Source organism: Poeciliopsis prolifica, unplaced genomic scaffold, assembly GCF_027474105.1.
Source record: "Poeciliopsis prolifica strain line A6 unplaced genomic scaffold, Auburn_PproV2 SCAFFOLD074, whole genome shotgun sequence".
Classification (NCBI taxonomy): Eukaryota; Metazoa; Chordata; class Actinopteri; order Cyprinodontiformes; family Poeciliidae; genus Poeciliopsis; species Poeciliopsis prolifica.
The window spans coordinates 1,429,385-1,448,966 of NW_026562449.1; the positions used below are offsets into that span (position 1 = coordinate 1,429,385).

Here is a 19,582-nt window from a genome sequence, read left to right on the forward strand (position 1 = left end):
AGCCAGTGCCAGCAGGGACTGGGACTCTCTCACTGCGGGCTCATTGCATCCGGCAGGTGCCTGAGGTTCGGCTCCACATCGCGGACTGATCGCGGTTCAAAGGTCTGTGCGTGTTTTGGTCATTTTCTAACTGTGCCAAAACATACAAATAAAATTTTTTTTTTTTTTAGTTTTTGTTTTAAAATATATACTTTTTTTGTGATAATAAAAGTCCCTCAAACTGACTGAGAATGACCCCACTTTTTTAAAATTCCTAATTTTGCGACCAATCTCTACTGTGCCTACAGGAGGCGCTATTTCCTTCTGCTCACCTCAAATGTATAACGTGTTTTTTACCCTAAAAATAAACACGTCTCAATTTTCTATAAGCTTGGAAGGAGTATATATGTAAAAAACATATTGTTTTACAATATCAGGATCATGTCACATGATCGCGGTTTTGGGATGTGGAGGGTTTTCAGAGTATTAGTACAAAATGTACAAAGTGGCTTATTTTTCAATATCACATTTTCTGTTTTAAAATTAATAACTGTCCATTTTTCTGTCCAAGTGAGTTATCCCAAAAGATAATAACTCACTTGGGCAGCTTGTTGTTTATTCAGAAGCAGGCCTTCTTTAAACAACAGTGTATCTCTTCAAAGAAATAATTCTTGTGAAAATAATTTTATGCACCTCTTGCTTACTGGTGCATCACAAGACATTAGCATGTATAACTAGAAGTATTTCAGCAATACCTCTGAAAGAGTGAATCTCATTCGCAAAGTAATATATTACAAGTATTTATTTCTGTCAATGCCAATGGTTATGGTTCACATCAAACCAGGAGCTCATGGGAAATCTCATTTGGTAATCTCACATAATGTTGATTGAAAGTCAGTCATGCTTCATTTGTGACAGTATTCACCGGTTGCAGTTTTCTGGCCAGTTAGTGATTAACAATCTTTAAAAAGCCTGACCTGCCAATTCCAAATTTGGCTGATACTGTGTTTGTTTTGTGTGTGAAATATTGCTAAAATATGGCAAGAAAGTCATTGAGTTGGTGACTATTGTTAACTGCAAACATGTACACGACTTGGTGGGACGGTCTGTCAGTCAAACCTCCCTCACAGCAGAGCGATAGAGGACAGTGGTTGATTTTTAGCAAGACCGGTAGATGTGATCGGTTTCAGTATTGAACAAAAAAATTATCTCCCAAATGAAGGCAATTGAGGCCAATTTATTGGTATACCCCTTGCGATTACTAAAGCTTTTTCCTCTTTTGCAGAGCATGGGACTGTGCAGAGCTAAAGTAACCCAGCTCCTTGGGGCCAAAGAGTACTCTCAGGCCCCTGACGGAGGATGGGGGTGGGTGGTGGCTGTTGCCTTCTTCCTGGTGGAGATGTTCACATATGGCATCATTAAGAGCTTTGGGATCTTCCTCCAGGACATGATGGAGGAGTTTGGTGAGACCAACAGTCGGGTCTCATGGATCATTTCCATCTGTGTGTTCATCATGGCCTTCAATAGTAGGTGGCCGGTTCATCTGCCGCGACAGACTGGATGCAGCTCTGAAGAAACCAAATCCAGCCCATGAGGGGCAATGATATTAAATCACAATTTGCTTGCAATCTGCAGGTCCGCTCTCCTCAGTGATGATGAACCGCTTTGGCTTCCAGTTTGTTGTTATGATTGGAGGATTACTTATATCCACTGGCACCATTGCAACGAGCTTTACCACTTCACTCAATCAGATATACATTACCTATGGATTAGTGACAGGTATCCATTTGACTTCATCTACATCTATAATGAATTCTCTGAAGCTGTCCTACAGCGATGTGTCTTGGTGAATTAAACAGAAGCGTGTTGAACTGTGCAGGTCTGGGCTACTGTCTGACTTTCCTGCCCACTGTGACCATCCTGTCAAAGTACTTCAGCCGTCGGCGGTCTCTGGTCACTGCTCTGGCTTCTACTGGGGAGTCCCTTACCATGTCTGTCCTCGCTCCAGGTGAGAGCGAAGCCTCATCTGGATCCGATGACTTTTATGCACACACACCAAGAGTGCGTTGTTGAAGTATTCATGCTTTCTATGTATTTTGTTGGAACTTATTCTGTACAGAGACCAGAGATTAATTTAAAAATGGATAACATGATTTTCTTTTTTTTAAAAAAACGCCAAAAAAACAAACAAATGCATTTGAGTTCTCCCCACTCAGTCTTTATGTTTTAGACCCACCTTTTGCTGCAATATTTCTGGGAAATGTCTACCAGATCTACTCATCTTGAGGCCTACATTTTTTTCTAAACTTCATCAACAAGCTCAGCCACATTGTTGTTCCAGATTCAGATCATCAATTGGATTTAAGTCTGGACTTAAACTGACCCAGCCTGAAACACATATATGCTTTGATCACAAACTATGAACATGGTAGCTCTGGCTGGATGGTTAAGCTGCAGCTGTGGCTTTTATATATATATATATATATATATATATATATATATATATATATATATATATATATATATATATATATATATATATATATATATATATATATATATATATATATATATATATATAAAAATTCCCTTCTCACCCACCACGGGTGGTTCTTATCCTCTGAGCTCGGGTCCTCTACCAGAGGCCTGGGAGCTTGAGGGTTCTGCGCAGTATCTTGGCTGTGCCAAGGACTGCACATTTCTGGACTGAGATGTCTGATGTTGTTCCTGGGATCTGTTGTAGCCACTGCTCCAGTTTGGGGGTTACTGCCCCGAGGGCCCGATGACCACAGGCACCACTGTGGTCTTCACCTTCCAGGCCCTCTCCAGTTCTTCCCTGAGGCCCTGGTATTTCTCCAGTTTCTCGTGCTCCTTTTTCCTGATGTTGCAATCACTTGGTATTGCTACATCTACCACAACGCCTTTCCTCTGATGTTTATCCACTACGACAATGTCTGGTTGGTTCGCCATTACCATTCTGTCTGTCTGGATCTGGAAGTCCCACAGGATCTTAGCTCTGGCGTTCTCCACCACCTTTGGGGATGTTTCCCACTTGATCTCGGGGTTTCCAGTCCATATTCTGCACAGATGTTTCTGTACACTATGCCTGCCACTTGGTTATGTTGCTCCATGTACGCTTTCCCTGCCAGTATCTTGCACCCTGCTGTGATGTGCTGGACTGTCTCAGGGGCCTCCTTGCACAACCTACACCTTGGGTCTTGTATGTATATATATATATATATATATATATATATATATATATATATATATATATATATATATATATATATATATATATATATATATATATATATATAATAACAACATGGTTTTGTACATATATTTGTTCTGTCATCATATTGTGACAGTATAATATGTATCATGTCCTCCACCTCCTGGCCAAGAGGCAGCAACAAATAACACAAAAATGTACCCAGATAAAAAGAGATGAGAAGACATAAACAAGAGGTACTTGTCATTGGATCGGACTTTCAATTTGGATGCAAAAACACAAATTCAATCAGCTGCTGAGAGCGACTAAGAGCGAGGAGCTGACAGAAATTCCCTCAGAGAGGAAGAGTGGTTGACCTCATCGCTCGGTGTGACCATGCCTTGTAGGGGTTGTGATTGGTTGATACATGAAACAACATAAGACAAAATGTGTTCATTTTTAAATAAGCTGAGCAATCACACATTTAATTTCATTACTGCATTTCCTTTCCCTTTTAGGCTTTTCTGTGTTAAGAGACAAACTTGGCTGGAGACACAGCATAGCAATGATCGGAGCTCTGCAAAGCGTCATCATTGTCTGTGGTGCATTGCTCCGGCCAATCATTATTAAACCCCCAACGTCCCAAAGCCCAAACATTGACACGTTTTCCCCAAAGGACCTGGAAGCACTCAAGAAACAAGAGAATGTAGACAGTTTGGTTCTTGAGAACTTTGAGATGACTAATGGAGTTCTGTCACTTAAAGACACCTGTACACCAGAGGAGAATACTTCACTGGACAAAGAGCCCAGGCCAGAGACGGCTCTAAACGCTGGGGAAAAATGTAAAGAACCGGAAACAGAAAAACACAACAAAGATGACGAAAAAACGATAGATCAAGAAGAAGGATGCAACTCAGGCTACACAAAGCAATCTGCTGCAAATTTTAGACTCCTAGACTTCTCCATCCTCAAAGAGACCAGTTTTATCCTCTACTCTCTGTTTGGACTGTTTGCCACTATGGGTTTCTTCGCCCCTCCGCTCTACATCATCGAGCTGAGCGTGAGCCGTGGCGTGGAGCGAGAGCAAGCCACCTACATGCTCTCCATCATGGCCGTGGCTGAAATCTTTGGACGATTCGTCATTGGGTGGGTCCTGTCCCAGGATGTGTTCAAGACTAGGAAGCTCCTGGTACTCTTGGTGTGTGTGATCATGATGACAGTGGATTTAGTGGGATTTACGCTGGTGACAAATTTTTACACTCTGGCTTTGTGCTGTGCTGTGTACGGGTTCTTCATGGGAACCCTGGCATGCACTCACATCCCCATGCTGGCAGAGGATGAGGTGGTGGGCGTGGAGAGGATGTCATCAGCTGCTGGTGTCTATGTGTTCATCCAGAGCTTTGCTGGACTGGGTGGGCCGCCACTTGGAGGTAAGAAAGATCTTTTTATGGGTAAACATTTTTTGGTACTATAATATTCTGATGTCTAAGCAAATGTATAGGCCCTTAAAAGCAGAGATGCACCGAGAAAATTGCTTGCGACACAAAATTGACAATTTGCAGCTTGACTGGTTCTGATCAGCAACTCACTGTTTGGAAACTCATTTAGAAAACAAACCTCAAGTAAACACTACCAGAATCCTCAACAACACTCTGGACATGGATGCTGTTATTTGGTGAAAAAGTCAGAGGAAGCATAGATATGCATGAGAGAACTGGATTAACAAATGACTCAAAAACATTGAACAGTATCTGAGGTTCATATATTCCATTTGCGCAGCCTGAACACGTCTGTGATGCTTAGACTTCCAATCGTTTGAAATTTGTTCAGACACATGGATCTCTTCTTATTCCATTTTCTCTTAGTATAAAAACAAATATGTTGCTGTGGACAGTGAGATCAGTTTCTCAACCCCAAAACGATCTGTGGAGGACCAAATAATATGATGCCATGGTTTTAGATTTATAGTTTACTGAGCTTGTTTCTCGGTGTCCACTCCGTACCTGCAGGTGTGCTAGTGGATGTAACTGAGAACTATGGAGCAGCGTTCTGCTCCTGCGCGGTGGGAATGGGACTGAGTGCTGTGTTCCTGGGACTTGTTAGACCTGCTAAAAAAGGGCTGCCCTGCAGGAGGAGAAGCCCAAAATGCTCTGCAGTTGAACATGAAAGAAACCCTGGCTACAAAGAGGTGAGTGGAGAGGAGAAACCGGACCAAACTCACATTGGACACGACTGCTCTGAGACAGAAGACAAAGGGGACGTCAGTGAGGAAGGAGTCCAGGAGGTCAAAACTCAATACTGAGCTGGAAAAACGCACAAGTCAAAGAACAAATCAAATGAATATAAGGGTATAAGGTTCAGTAAAGAGAAGGCTACTGGGTTACCAGGTTGGGCTGGTTACTGCTTTTAAGGTATACTGCAATATAAAAAACGTTACGGTTTCAAAACCACAAAAGCTTTCTGTTATAGCATTCTGGTTGTACAAGCGTTTTGGGTTTTTTTGTCTGGTCAGATAGAGTGGAGGTCAAATCAAGCCAGTCATGCGTAGCTGCACTATCACAACCCGTCCACTTTGTCTAAAAGAATAAAGTCCACTTTATGGGAGTACGTCAGCTATCACAGGAAGACAGATGGCAACTTGGAGGAAGAAGGTTGCTCTATGTGCAAAACATGCTCACCATACTGTAGCCTAGTCTTCCTCTGCCACTCTGCTCAATTCAAATCTCTGATTCGGTCCAGGCTCCTGCCCATTGACTTGGAGTCTGCTGGTAGATTTTCTACTGGGCCAATCATCGTACAGAAGTTGATTTTCTGTGCTGTTTTAGAATTGTACTCTCACTGTAGTTTTAACAATGGCAGCAGAGGAAGTGAAGGAAGTCCATGTTGGCCACACTATCAGATAATGAATTGACTTTAACAGCCGCCTCGTAATTTCCGGAAACTTTGTAGCATCAAACTGGTGCATTACATCATTGTTACGTCAAGGCCAAACATTAAAGACTTTAGGAAAATGTTAAACCTCAACAGAGTCCACTCCTCTAGGAAGCAATCATTTCTCAATAGCCGAGCGTTCAGACCCTCTGTACCAAGCTAAGAGTAGAACAAGGGGCTGACGTTCAACCTCTATGTGATACCACCACACGGTGATATTTTTATAGAACGTATCATATCGGCATAATTTCATACCTCCCCATGCCTAGAGGGAAGTATCTAAGGTTATGTGAATGGTAGATCTATTGTTGTTTATTTGATCGAACTAAGGAGTTGTGCCTTAAATATGATCTAACAACCAGTATTTTTTTTTTACAAGTTCTCATGCCAAATAAAAATATGAATGTTTGTTTTTTTGTACTTTTTTCTGTGTTAGTGAAGATTGCAGAGTGAATGAACAGTGACAGGAGACGTCACACAAAGGCAATGAGTCATCAGTGTTAGTTTGTCTGTGACATCAATCAAGGCTCAACACTGAAGCATTTTACATCAGCTGTTGATCAGTCTTACCACTCCTGGAAAATACTAGAAACTAAAAAGAGCCGCTAACAAAATATACTGCAGATTTTTTTGCACTTAATTGAAAAAAAAACTAATAAAAAAAATTCAAGAACCTCAGGAGAATGGAACAAAAAGTGTTTTCTTCTTTTTTAATCTATTTTTTCTGTATATCAATCATTTGTCATTTTGTACCACAGATGCATTAAATTGCAATAAAGCAATGATGTGATTTGAACTTCTTAATTAAGCGTTCCAGGTGTATTTTTGTGTCATGAAGCGATGGCTCGTGTATTGATCACATCAGTCACTGAAGAGCCTGCATAATATAAACACATTCATCCATGCAAAATGACCTGCTAAAGCTAATATGAGCATAAACACATCAGATTGCAGTTTGCATTTCAGACTAAAATTAAATGTGATATTAAGCCCCTTAACTCAGTTTCTTTCTTCTGTTGATTGTATGACAGACAGTCCATCCACATTCCCTCTTATTTTTAACGTGTCCCATCAGTGTGACACATCTGTCGAAGTCCTCAGTTTACACAATAAATCAATAAAAATATCTTAATGATGCTCTTTCGTGTTTGCTTGTGATAACCAGCTGCACTTGTGACTTGTTTTTTTCTTCGTGTTTGAGCCAAATGAAGACGAAACAATCAGCCTAAAAGATGTCATTTGAGTATTTCACATGTTCATTCATACACCAAGCTGTAGGCAACTTGGGGTTAAGTGTCATGCCCAGGACATGCAGAAGCCGCAAACTTCCAATTGCAAGATCCCAACCCTCCCACTGAGCCACAGGTACAACCTCAAGAGGCTTAAACTAAACTCTTCCTCAGCTGAATGAAAGCTGACAGTCACTTCTGCTAACTTATTTCCAGTCTGTCCAAACAGCTGCGGAGCCACAGCCGGGATTCATTGAAGGCTTCGGTGGGTTTGTGAAAACGGACAGCAGAGTGGTGAGCAGACGCCCCCTCTGCTTCTGACAGCTGACTCTCATCGTCTTCCATCCAGCAAAGCAAAGCCTGTTGAACACACAGGAAAAATAACTCACAAGAATCAGAGTAAAAATAGTGTGATGATGAATAAACTCCCCCAAAATATGGTATAATCACACTGAAGAACACAGTAACCATCCATTTATCAATGACTAACTAAATCATTTCTTGCACCTTGCCGGTCATATTTATGGAATCTTCTTGGAAGTTCAACCTAATGAGCAGCAATCATGGCAAAGTTGCTTTAGGGGTGTTTTTATTGGTTTTTTTGGTGATCCATTCATTTAACAGAGACAGATGTACAGGAGAAATGGTTTTCAGTATTGTTAATTAAACAAATAAAGTAAAGTAACAAAGTAACAAAATGTGGGACTTGATACCAGCAGAAGAAAATGTTTCTAAAAGGTTTATAAAAAGAGAGAGAGAGAAAAAGATACTTATAGTCCTGGGAGAGTCTCTAATCAGCAGATTAACAGGTTATATATAGAACAAATTTCCAGAAAACTACAAAACAGCTGAAACACTGAGATCCTTTAAATCAAGACTACACACCCACCTGTTTAGAGTTCTGCAATGGAACGTAAACCAACATGTTTAATGTGTTTTGATGATTTTACCAATGGCACTTGACAAAATGCAAATTACTTGTTTTCATCATGATGCATTTATGATGGTTTTATGTTTTTGTAAAATATAAAACAGTCAGAAACAACAAGGCACTTTGAACTTCCTTGTTGCTGAAACGCCAGGTGAGGTGGTCAGAGTTGGGTGAAAAAGTATCATCTACCAAAGATTCACGTCAGGGAAAAGAAAAACAAACCCAATGCTAAGGCTAGTTAACATAACCACTGATGGTGCATAAGAGGTTTTCCCGGAACAGTCAGTTGTTTCTCCGCCATTAGCACATTCAGCAGTGAAATTGATTGACGGCGCTAAGACCCGCCTCCTGGTTCTGATTGGTTGTTTCTGCCCTGGTGCGCTGTGTTTCTACACATCACAATAGCAGCTCAGGAAGGAGGTGGAGGAGACAGATTGACTGTCTCATGCTACATTGTCACAACATGGTAAAACAAATGTGTGCAAAATAATATTTTTTTGTCTGTTACAATCTGCAGCTTTAAAGCAGGGCAGGGAAAGCTGAGAAATAGATGGAGCTCAAAACAGACCATGAATTTGAAATAAATGTTCAAATCTAACATTGTTTTTTTAATCCTTTTTTGGATACTGGGGTTTATGCCTCAAGAATTTCTGAAGGAGAAGAGAATAATTTAACTACAAGAAGATCCTTAAAATGTTTAGAGAAAAAAAGAAAGAAATGTCACAAATTGTTACAGAAAAACTTTCTTGCGGAGCGGAAATTCACAGCATTCCGTTGGGGTTCAAAAGTCAAGCAGATGTTGAGAAAGATATTTTTCAGGATGTAACAGCTCAGCAGAGTGAGGTTAAAATTCAGTCCACCATGTGAACTCAGGCATGTCAGGGAGCAGAACACCGACCCAGACACTACCAGAAAACAAGCTGATGTAATCAGTTTCTAACACCAGTGACACTTACAACGCTGAGTTACTTTGCACTCATCATCATTACAGCATGAAAATGCCTCCTGTACATTGAATAGTTGAGCGTAAATTACCTTGTATCTGTCAGCAATTTTAAATCCAACTGCGACCTGAAGCTTGTGAAGGCAGATCGGACAGAGGTCCAGTGGTCTACGATCCGACTCCTCCAAGTGGTTCGATCCCTGCATGACACAGTTCATCCACTGGCAGTGCTTCATTCCAAACATATGGCCAATCTCATGGGTAATGGTCTGCAACAGCATGTTACATACACAGTATCATAGCAAATTCACAAACAGCAGTAGTGAGATAAAAACACCTGCACTCAAAGCACTGAACACACAAAGACTCAACGCAGTTTACAGATAACTGGGAGAGTTATCTCTAAACATGTTTAGGGCCTTAAAGTGTTGAAGACATAAAATGTAACTACGTCTTCGCAATTATTTTCACAATAGAGTAGTTGTAGAGTACTACTTTTCTGAAATAAAAAAATGCCACCACTGAAAGAGAAAATGTGACGTTAGGGTCACTGTAGATGAAAGAAAAAACAGGACTGGTACATTTTGGAAAAAAATAAAAATAATAAAACTCAGACATTTTTAGATTAATCTCAGAATTTTTTTTCAAGAAACTTAGAAATGTATGAGCTTCAAAGGTTAAGAATTTTCAACTTTTGGACATTTCTGAGATTTTGTGTTGTCTGTGACTGATCTTTTAAATCCCTGGGTGGGGGTCTCAGCTTGATAGGCATCCAAGCTGTCAGACATTTCTCCTCTTGCCTCTAATCGGCCAATCAGGGGTCGAGTTCAGCTTCCTCAATATGATGTCATCACGCAGTGGCGTAATGCAACTTCCATCTGTGTTCTCAGCTATTCCGCACCGAGAACTTTTTAATCAACTTCAAGCATAAAAAATGAATATAACTATCGTAAGCCAAAAATATGAGTGCAACTGAAAATGGAAATGTGTAAAAACGACTCCATATGCCCTTTAAGGACCTTGCAGGATCGAAGCAGCAGAGTGCTGGTGATGGGAGGAGTGTAGTATCCCTGGAACACAGAGTAATCTCCCTGCCTCGGCTGAAGCTTCTTCTTCAGCCTCCCAGCATAATTTCTGGAGTAAAAGTGGTCGTCATATCTGGCAAAACTGAACACACCCATCCCTGATGGGGGTGGAAATTAAAGTCACACTCTTTACATTTGAGCACCATCTAGTGGTTGCTGTACATTTTTCTTAATGACGACAAAAAGCTCACCGTCACTGAGAGAAGCCTGACCAAACACGAAGTTCCAGGAGTCTTTTGGATAGAGGTCAATCATCGTGATTCCAACTATGCAGAAAGCACCTTTTGGTTTTCTTTTCCCCAGAAACCGTAACAAGTCACCTTTGTTTGAAAGGGAAACAACAAACAGGTTGTGTTTGAAGGGGAATAATAGGAAATTGACATTGTGAAGCAAAGCTTGGATAAAGAGACATGTCTGCGTTACCTGTGAGAATCTGCAGGTTGTGTGAGCTGCTGTTCACCCTAAAGGAGCATCCGGTTTCAGACACACTGACTGCTGGAAGCAACTTAACAGAAAGCCCACAGAAAAAGGCCTGGCAGTAATCTCTGAGCCATTCCACATACTGGTCTGTCTGGAGTCCCTCGTCTCCAAAACTACCTGCAAACAGACACACACGGTTTGATATTTCAAAAAATATTTCGCTTAACTGAAACACACCCATAAAAAAAATACATTTTTTTTTTGGTAAAAAACAATAAATAAAAAAATTGGGGACTACAATGAGGTGGTTTCTTGGCCTCTTATTTGTAGAAAACATCACAGTGGCGAAATTGTGTCTTTATGGCATTAGTGGATTTAAAAACAGCTATTGTTACACATTTTTTCATCGGAAATGTGCTCAAAACTTTGTTGATACTTTGCTCATGTCGAAAAAACACAATTTCACAATTGCAATATTTCTATTAGGAAAGAAATACAGTTTAAATCCTGTAAATAAGTTTGTCACCACAATGTCGACCGTCTATCACTTCCTGTTGTCTTCTTCACTTTTTTCCAACAGCAGTAACATCCAGCTGTCGATCACGTGGCTCATGTGATGTGAAAAATGTGCTTCCATTGCAGTTTTGTGAAAAACACTGATGTTAATATGGCCTCAGCAGAAAAACTTTTTATCCAACTTTTTATTCCTTTTTTTCTAAATTGGCCTCCTTTCATTAAGCATATTTATTTCTGTAATTTCAATTTGCACAATTTTATGGTCTTGGGAAGCACAGTGATACCTCTTGAATTTATTTGACAATCTTCAACCTTCTAAGAAAAACGCATTTTACAAGTAATGAAAAAAGTTCAAGTCACCTGCAGCACAAGCTCTCTCACCTATAGTTTGTATGTAAATAGTGTCGTGGCCTGCATCAGGGGTCTTGCGGCGAGGGTCTCTATAGAAAGCCTCAAAGTCTTGCGGTTCCTCAGGATGAGCAGCGATCCAGTCCGAGTCAGAGTGAAGAGTGATGGGCTGGAAAAGAGACCCTCGCTTCCCAGGGTGCAGTCCTTCCTCCAGAAGACTCTTTTCTGCTTCTGTGTAGTCGCTGTATAATTTAGCCACAGCCGGTAATTTAGACACCAAAGCCGTGCGGAGTTTCTCCTCAGAATGCTGGACCACGTTCATCTGTGGGTCGGGGAGATAGAATGAATTTATATCAGAATAATAAAAACAAACTTTTACTGCAGGAAAAGCCCAGCACAGCGTAGCAGTAATTTCTCCCCTCTTACCTTGTTGCTGTCTTTAAAGAGAACTGCTTCACTAACACTAATAAAAAATACAAACTGAAGAGTTTAAGACACTGGAGCAGAATTGCTTTTGCTGTATGTTATTAATAATTCAGCAGGGATGTTGTAGATAAACAAAAGTCCATTTTTGGGCAGGCACCTTTTGCCTTTACAATAGAAACAATCATTCAATTTAAGTATGTTTTTAAGCGCCAACCAACCACAGATATACACTGATATATGTTGACCCAGGTTCTTCTCACTTTTTATGAATTTCTTTACATATTAATTAATAAAGAATTACTATTAATAATAATAACTATAATACTAATAATAATGCATTAAACTTAAATAGCATTTTTTTTTAGAAATCTCAAAGAGACTTTGCAAGGAAAGAAAAATGACAGATAATATAAACAAGTAGCTGAAAATTGAAAAGGGGTTTTGGTGGATAGAGCAGGTTAAGCAGGTGGGTTTTGAGTAGTGATTTGAAGGTAGTTGGAGTTTCTGACACTTTGAGACAGAGGGAAGGGACAGAGGCAGAAATTGTTTGTTTCTCTTGGGGGTCAGGAGGTTAAGAGTCAAAGGAACAAGGGGGACAGGTATGAGTTACGGTGAATAGGTCACGAGATATGGCCAGGTTACATGATGGACTCCCAATTTTATGAAGGTGAAAAGTTATCCAAACAAAACTGGGAAAAAGTAACAGCACCTAATGCGTAACAACTGGATCGTCAGTTGTGATAAAGTTGCTAGAAAGCTTTGCAATCGTTAGTGGTGCCTTTTACATCACCGTGGTGGAATTTTGATCGACTCTTCTCATCTACTGGAGGAGTTGATGAACATTTCATTGGATTTAAATAAAGATTTTCTCCAGGCCAATTAAAAAACTTTTTTTGTTGTTTTTTTTTAAACACAGGTGGACTAGCAATTGTGCTTCACATCATTCAAATTCTGCGAGCCACTACTCTTGGGATCTCTGATCTACTGCCTGAACTAAACATCGCTGCTCTTTCAACAACAGAAGACAAGCAGAGCTCAAGTGGGCTGAAATGCGCAAGTTCATTTCCCGACCAAAAAAACGGAAGACTTGACAAGGCATCATGCCCTATGACATCACTGACATGACGTCACTGAATGACGGCGTCAGAAAGGCTTTGACAGGTTTTGACTGGTCGTCTTTTTCAGTGGCTCCTCACAAACAAACAGAAGTTCGAAGAGTTCTCACACTGGAATTGTGTCGTGCAGACTTTTAGCGAGAAGATGAACATAAAACGGATCTTTTTTGACTGTCCCGATGTTCCTGACCCGATGGAGAATGTACTGGAAGGGAAAAAGCTGAAGCTCTTCGCAGCAAACCTGGAGCTCTGGCTGCTGATCGACTGCGGGGCTTTGAAAGCTTTGGAGCAGCTCGGCGAAGAGGAAACTGCCCTCATCCACAAGATGGTAGACAAGATGGCAGAAGGTCTCACGATACCCAAGAAATTTACGACAATGTCGAAGAAGCGGAGCAGCATGTGCAGCAAAGCGCTGGACGAGCTGAAGAAAACGCACAGCAGCTCGCAGCTAAAGAACCTGTAGAAAACAAAGGACGAACACGTCAGCACCAAGATGATCGAGCTGCTGCAGGAACAAATGAAGAAGGCCTTTAAAGGCTTTGAGAACAGTCTGCGGAAAAAGCTGCGGACGGCAGAAGTTCTTGTGGTGGTTGTTACAGGCTTGATAATAATGCTGTAGCAGTTCGGTTTGAGAGCTGAACTGTTACAGCATTAATTCAAACCAACTGATAACTCAGTGGTTCAGCTGTTGGGAACAGATTTGCTGAAGAGGCTCTAAAACTGGTGGCTGCTGATAAACTGTAAGTCCGTCTTTAACTGCTCCAATGTGACAGAGACAATCCTTTGTTTTCAACTGATTGTTGAAAACAAAGGATTGTCTCTGTCACATCTTGGCTCTGTCTCAGAGCCAAGATGTACAGGGGAAAATATAATTGTGTTTTTCTATGTTACTTTTACATCTTGTCGTGATTTGCATGTTTAGATTGTTTTGGGTTTGTTGTTTTTCCCTTTTTTTCCCCCTTTATCGACCCAAAAGCTCTGGACTGTCGACCAGAAACGGCGTCGTAAGCGGAGACCAACCTGTGGTTTCTGACTGATGACTTTCATTGAAGGGCAATTATTGAACCCCGGATTTTATGGAGACAACAGGACGGTTTTAAAGTGACTCTCTTGTCATAAACTACATCGACTGCTTCTCTGTTTGGGTTTTGGAGTTGTTTGCTCCCCCTTGAGCCCAACGCAGAGTCACAGTACTAGTCACAGTTTGAGTTCTCAAACGAAACTGTTACAGCATCGGTTCAACTAACTGATAACTCAGTAGTTCAAATGTTGGGGACAGATTTGTTGAAAAGGTGTTAAAACTGGTGGGTGCTGATTTACTATCTGAAGCTAACGTTGCTAATGCGTCAGACTGGTTTGCATTCAGTCTATGTGGAGGCGCTTTGAGCGTTTGGAGTGTTTGACACATCAAGCCCATCCAACACTCCACATAGACCTTGAATATAAACCAGAATCGCCTGACTCTCAAAACTCGTTTAGTGTGACTGCACCATTAGAATGTTCAGCTTCAGTGGTAACAATGACATCAGAGAGTGATGTCAAATGAATCTCTCTCTCATGTGTAGCACACAGACTGTTTTTTCAAACCTCTTCCTGTTTCAGACTTATAAGTTATGAGTTATGAATCTTCTGCAGGAGCATTGTTAAAATTATTTGGAGGCACAGAATCAGCCCAGAACTGGTTCACATTCAGCCCAGTACTGGTTCACATTCAGCCCAGAACTGGTTCACATTCAGCCCAGTACTGGTTCACATTCAGCCCAGTACTGGTTCACATTCTCAAGTTAGAGAGACTCACCTGGTATAAAGCTAATTTTTCAGTACTGAAATTTATGAATTTCATCAAAGTATGTCATGAATATGTGTTCATTTACTCCATCATAAGTCCAGAGCACACTAGATTTTTTGTTGCTTCAGCCACCACTATATGATATGCATATAAGATATAACAAACAGCGCTATTCAGATATGCAATGAGTTTATAGCAATTGTTCCACCATGTTTGTAATTCTGACATTCTGCCATCACTGTAGTTCTAAGGAGCAGTTCAGAGGGAGACAAAATTCTGTCTATTTTGAGTGAAACTGACACTGTTTTGTGTCAGTTAGTCTTTAGTTTTGACTTGAATTTGGCTCATTTTTTGTTAATTATGTCGCCACAGATACTCGAAATGCCAACAAAAGCAACAGCTCCCCTCATGGGATCAAGCCACACGTTTTACTACATATATTGTGAGGGAACGCAGTGGTCCGGGTCGCAGGTATTAGGAAGCGGCAGTTATTTTGTATGATGCTTTCCATACATTTCTGTGGCAGGACCCAATTATAATGGATAATATTTTTTATCAGAGTGGCGCCGTCACACTGGTCATGTTTCTGCAACAACAGCAGATCAGCTGATTCTTCTGGTCATTGTAGCCCCATCTCCAAATAAAGTGGGCGGATCCAAATGTTCTGAGGGGCGGGGCCAGACTGGGCGGCTCTCCACTGAACACTGAGCTAGAAACTGTCAGTCCTTATTTTCCCCACTTGCAAAAGAATCAAAATCTCATAAAAGTAGAAGAAATTTATGGAGGGTGGGAGTGTAACAGTTATTTTAGTAATTCGTTATTCCTATTAAGCATATAAAAGAAATTGCCACATTCTCCAGATTTTTCATTTGACCCCTGAATTGAAGCTGCTTAACACTGTGCTTGTTTTTAGCATAATGCTAACCTATGCTAATTGAGTGAAATTTCCTCGGTTGGCTGGATAATGCCTAATTTAACGACGTAATGAAACATTTCCTTTCTGCTTCTTGATTGTGATTGGCGGGTGGTGAAAAATGTTTGGTATGTGTCACCTCCACCACCTTTCCTGTTTTTAGAAATAGTTCCTATGTAGGTGGAAAATGTAGCTGTAAACAGGAGCTAGCTAAAGCTCACCATGGCGTTAACGTCCAGCTTCTTCTTCTTTAGGTTTTAACCGCAGCTTGCATCCATTTTTGTTGCACTACCGCCATCTGTTGGCTCCGAATATCGATCCAAATGAGCCCAGTATTATAACGTCCAGCTGTACCTGGTGACGCAGAGTAAACACAGAGGAGGAGTCTTAACCAGGCTGAAGTTCGCATCAATCTTGTAGTGCCAAGTCCGAAACTTCACTAAAGCGCAATTCCGCTCATTTAATAGTGAAATACAAAGAATAGACATACGTGAACTGGATTGTTTTGAATTGAGTACAGACTTTGTACAACACAGTTTGTGATTTTGATTAAGGCTCAAAAACTAGACATTTCAATGTTTTTGTTTTCCAAAAAAAAATGTGTAAATCACAAACTATTTAATATGAAAAGAGTATAAAACGCAATATTGTTTTTCTTTTTGTAACCATTCCAGAAGAGTTTGAATCAGATCGGTTAATGGTCGTTGAACGGAGCGGAATATTCCTTAAGTCCAGTTCTGAATCTGATGCCAACTTCATGGTCTCAGAGAAGCGGCTCTCTGAAGCGGTGCTACTAAACGACTTCCTGAATTGAGTTTAATATCTTCCTAATTTATCTGTTGTTGTGTTTCGTCGACCCCCCGCGAGCCTCATATAGAAGCTCGACGTCATTTTACGGTGTGAATACGAAAGCGGAAGAAGTGTTTGGCTAAAGTAGTTAGCTGCGGGTCGGCTCGCTCCCTTCTCGCCGTCATGCCTTGAGTTCCCCGAGATTACGCTGCGTGAACGAGAACACGCAGCAGTGGGTTCTGTGGGTTCGCTCAGAGAACACGTCGGAGAACCGAAGAGAGCCGGACGACCCAGTGCGGGGGCCGGTGTGTTAGCTGTACCGATTCGGCTCCCCGGTGAGACTGGTGGGGATGTTCCACTGAGTCCCACCGAGAAATGCTGCTGAAACCGAGCCGCTGTCAAAGCCTCTCCACTCGGTGCCAAATATCACCCGTGTCCGGCTGCAAAAATGCTGACTGGTAACAGGTAACGGAATGAGTGTCGTCATTCACTGCATTTCATTGAGACGTTATAGTTTCCTCTGGGTGTGTTCAGATGTGGAACATATGAGTGTGTGGCTCTATTTTTGGTTCTCCCGCTGTCACACACTCTTGTCCGGTTTCTGCGCAGGAAGCGACGCCGGAGCGGCGACGGCGCTGAAGAGCAGCAGCTGAACCCCCAGGCCAAGAGGTCAGGAGCGGATCCCTGCCTGCTGGTGTCCGACCTGGACTCTGAGGTCAGCGCTGCGCTTCACAGGTTCCTCCTCATTCTGCAGCGCATTGCAGAAACTATTGATACCACTTGAGTTTTTTTCCTAAACTCAAGTGGTTAAAATATTATCTTTTTAACCACTCAAGTGGTTAAAAAGATAAGTCAAAGTCTATGATTTTGACTTATCTATGATAAGTCAAAATCTATGATTTTGATAGATAAGTCTGAATTTGTATTCAGCCAGCATCAGTAAATGTTTTAAATCTACTTACACAAATGTTAGACTCAATACAAAGTCATCATCTTTTCCAGGTTTTCTGGTTTCATGGTAACTTCTGCTCACTGACTTTACTCCAAAATCCACCTTGGTGCTGTCAGATCTGCTTCTATAACTGCTTTATTAAAACTTGGTTAAACACAACAAGTGTTTTCAAGAGAAGCGTGGCCGAGGTCCAGTGTTTGCTGTTTTTGCTCAGAGTAAACAAAGCATTTTCTTCGGCTGAGCCCAGAATGATGAGCAAACTGCCTTTCATGGAAAACATGAACAAATCGGAGGTTTGGGATTCGTCATCCCATTCCTACCTACTTTCATTTGTTTCCTTTAATTAGTTCATACTTGGTTTTTTGAGAAGGAAAAATAAAATCACAGCAACCCTGTGAGTGATAATTAGTTTTCCTTAGCATGTAGATGATCCAAAAGTGGGGTTTTAAAAAAACTCATTTTACCTGTTGTTTGCGATGTCACCTGTTTGGACAAAATCACTTTCTCAAGTCTTTTCAAACATTACAGACTGAACTCAAAATGAGTAGTTAAAGTATGTATGAGTTGTGCTGATATTGTATCGGTATTAGCCAATACTTAAAATTGCCACATCGATATCGTATCAGAAGTGAAAACACTTTATCAGGAGAGCCCAACTAACCGATGCTTACTTTGCATTAAAACCATTGGAAACCATTTATCATCTTCCTTCCATTTCACAAATATTCATTAATTTTATGTTCATCACATAAAATCCCAATGAAATGCATTTAATCATGGTTTTAAGATGGCGTGTGAATACTCTATTAAAGAGCTGTAAATGTAATGAATCTCCTTGTCAGGAGAAACGGTGGACATTTACAGGTTGATACACGTAGAGTTCTGCTTCTCCCAGGAACTGCACCACTCTCTGATGGAGCTGAGAATATTTTATTTAAAGCTCCGCATCTCCTCCTGCTCTCCCTCCTCTCTGTGTGCATCTGCAGTCCTCCAGCAGCGACAGCAGCAACGGAACCAGCAGTCCAGAAAGGGCAGCTGAGGCCAGCGCCGGGCCCAGCGCCGGGCCCAGCGCACGCCACCAGAAGAACTGCGGCAGACCGGAGCGTGAAGACTCGGCCGGCTCCTGGCAGCGCCGTCTCCATGGCTACGGGCAGAGCGCCTCCTACGACCACATCAACAGAGTCCTGCGGGAGGCGCACTTCAGCAGCCTGCAGACCAGAGGGTGGCTGGGCTCGACGTGACCTTTGCCCTCTTCTGTCTTCTTATTTAGTGCTGAAGCCTTTGACGGCGTCACAGCATCCTGGCGCGGGGTGTCGGGGGTGGAGTCTGCTGCGTGTGTTTGAGTGGGAAGTTAGGCGGGTCGACGAGACGCTCAGCTCGTCTTATCATTGGTTCAGACCATAAGCACATCTTCCACGGCGTATTAGTATCGTAGTTAGAAAAAAAAAAAGGAACAGTAAATTTTCGTAAAGAAAAAAAATCTGAAATTTGTAATCGCAATTTTTTTTTTCTTCTAGAAAAAAAACAATTGAATTTCTGATTTTGGGAAGTCGAAAATTTGCTAGAAAAATCTCAGAAATTTTCAGGGTAATCTCAGAAACTTGGAAGTTCTCAGTTTCAAAAATCGAAAACCTTCCAACTTTTGAAACTCAGAAACGGCTCTGATACGACGTCATACACATCCGCCTTCCACGGCCTCGCCATTGTGTCCTTTTTTTTGTTTTTTTTTCCTCGTGCTGTGTTGATGTGTGGGTGTGAGTGCGTGTAAGCACCCTGTGCACTTTATCAAGAAGTATCATTGTTTTTACATGCGTGCGTCGGTGCATGGACATTCTTCATTGGTGCTAATAACAACAGAAGTGTGACAATGATCCAAGGTGCTTGTGAATTGAAATAAAGGTATGCACTTTACTCCAGTCGGCTGCGTGTTTCTAAATAGGAAGCTGGTCATCTTCAAAATTTAGTGGCTGATGACATTTTCATGGCGTAATTTAATGACGGCATG

At 41.3% G+C, this 19,582-nt stretch overlaps 3 protein-coding genes across 4 annotated transcripts; 2 read left to right on the forward strand and 1 right to left on the reverse strand.

Annotated features, from left to right (window-relative positions):
• The first annotated feature begins 8 nt into the window (after window positions 1-8).
• Window positions 9-6,806, forward strand: LOC129352239 (monocarboxylate transporter 7-like). Of its 2 annotated transcripts, XM_055021115.1 has the most exons (6): window positions 9-102; window positions 1,265-1,505; window positions 1,615-1,758; window positions 1,859-1,987; window positions 3,709-4,620; window positions 5,200-6,806. In XM_055021115.1, the coding sequence occupies exons 2-6, from the start codon at window positions 1,268-1,270 to the stop codon at window positions 5,490-5,492; spliced, it is 1,716 nt and encodes a 571-aa protein (XP_054877090.1). In that variant the 5' UTR covers window positions 9-102; window positions 1,265-1,267; the 3' UTR covers window positions 5,493-6,806. The 2 variants fall into 2 exon arrangements, with proteins under 2 accessions (XP_054877090.1, XP_054877089.1); XM_055021114.1 differs by lacking the exon at window positions 9-102 and having other exon boundaries at window positions 1,196-1,505.
• A 287-nt stretch (window positions 6,807-7,093) lies between these two features.
• On the reverse strand, window positions 7,094-16,258 carry LOC129352242 (archaemetzincin-2). Its single transcript, XM_055021121.1, has 7 exons — window positions 16,058-16,258; window positions 11,627-11,915; window positions 10,733-10,906; window positions 10,501-10,629; window positions 10,244-10,407; window positions 9,317-9,493; window positions 7,094-7,710 (listed from the first exon to the last, which is right to left on the reverse strand). Exons 1-7 carry the CDS (start codon window positions 16,058-16,060, stop codon window positions 7,552-7,554), a joined length of 1,095 nt encoding a protein of 364 aa, XP_054877096.1. The 5' UTR covers window positions 16,061-16,258; the 3' UTR covers window positions 7,094-7,551.
• A 73-nt stretch (window positions 16,259-16,331) lies between these two features.
• si:dkey-21c1.1 (uncharacterized protein LOC100150256 homolog) lies at window positions 16,332-19,488 on the forward strand. The gene is made up of 3 exons (XM_055021122.1): window positions 16,332-17,090; window positions 17,235-17,340; window positions 18,564-19,488. Exons 1-3 carry the CDS (start codon window positions 17,074-17,076, stop codon window positions 18,816-18,818), a joined length of 378 nt encoding a protein of 125 aa, XP_054877097.1. The 5' UTR covers window positions 16,332-17,073; the 3' UTR covers window positions 18,819-19,488.
• The last annotated feature ends 94 nt before the right edge of the window (window positions 19,489-19,582 follow it).

Coding starts and splice junctions, on each gene's coding strand:
- LOC129352239 (XM_055021114.1), top strand. CDS start 1,196: ATGAAGGCAATTGAGGCCAATTTATTGGTATACCCCTTGCGATTACTA. Junction 1,506..1,614: donor GTTCATCATGGCCTTCAATA/GTAGGTGGCCGG, acceptor TGCAATCTGCAG/GTCCGCTCTCCTCAGTGATG. Junction 1,988..3,708: donor CATGTCTGTCCTCGCTCCAG/GTGAGAGCGAAG, acceptor TTTCCCTTTTAG/GCTTTTCTGTGTTAAGAGAC.
- LOC129352242 (XM_055021121.1), bottom strand. Junction 10,907..11,626: donor TATTTACATACAAACTATAG/GTGAGAGAGCTT, acceptor GTCTGTTTGCAG/GTAGTTTTGGAGACGAGGGA. Junction 9,494..10,243: donor TGCTGCTTCGATCCTGCAAG/GTCCTTAAAGGG, acceptor ATGCTGTTGCAG/ACCATTACCCATGAGATTGG.
- si:dkey-21c1.1 (XM_055021122.1), top strand. Junction 17,341..18,563: donor TGTCCGACCTGGACTCTGAG/GTCAGCGCTGCG, acceptor GTGCATCTGCAG/TCCTCCAGCAGCGACAGCAG.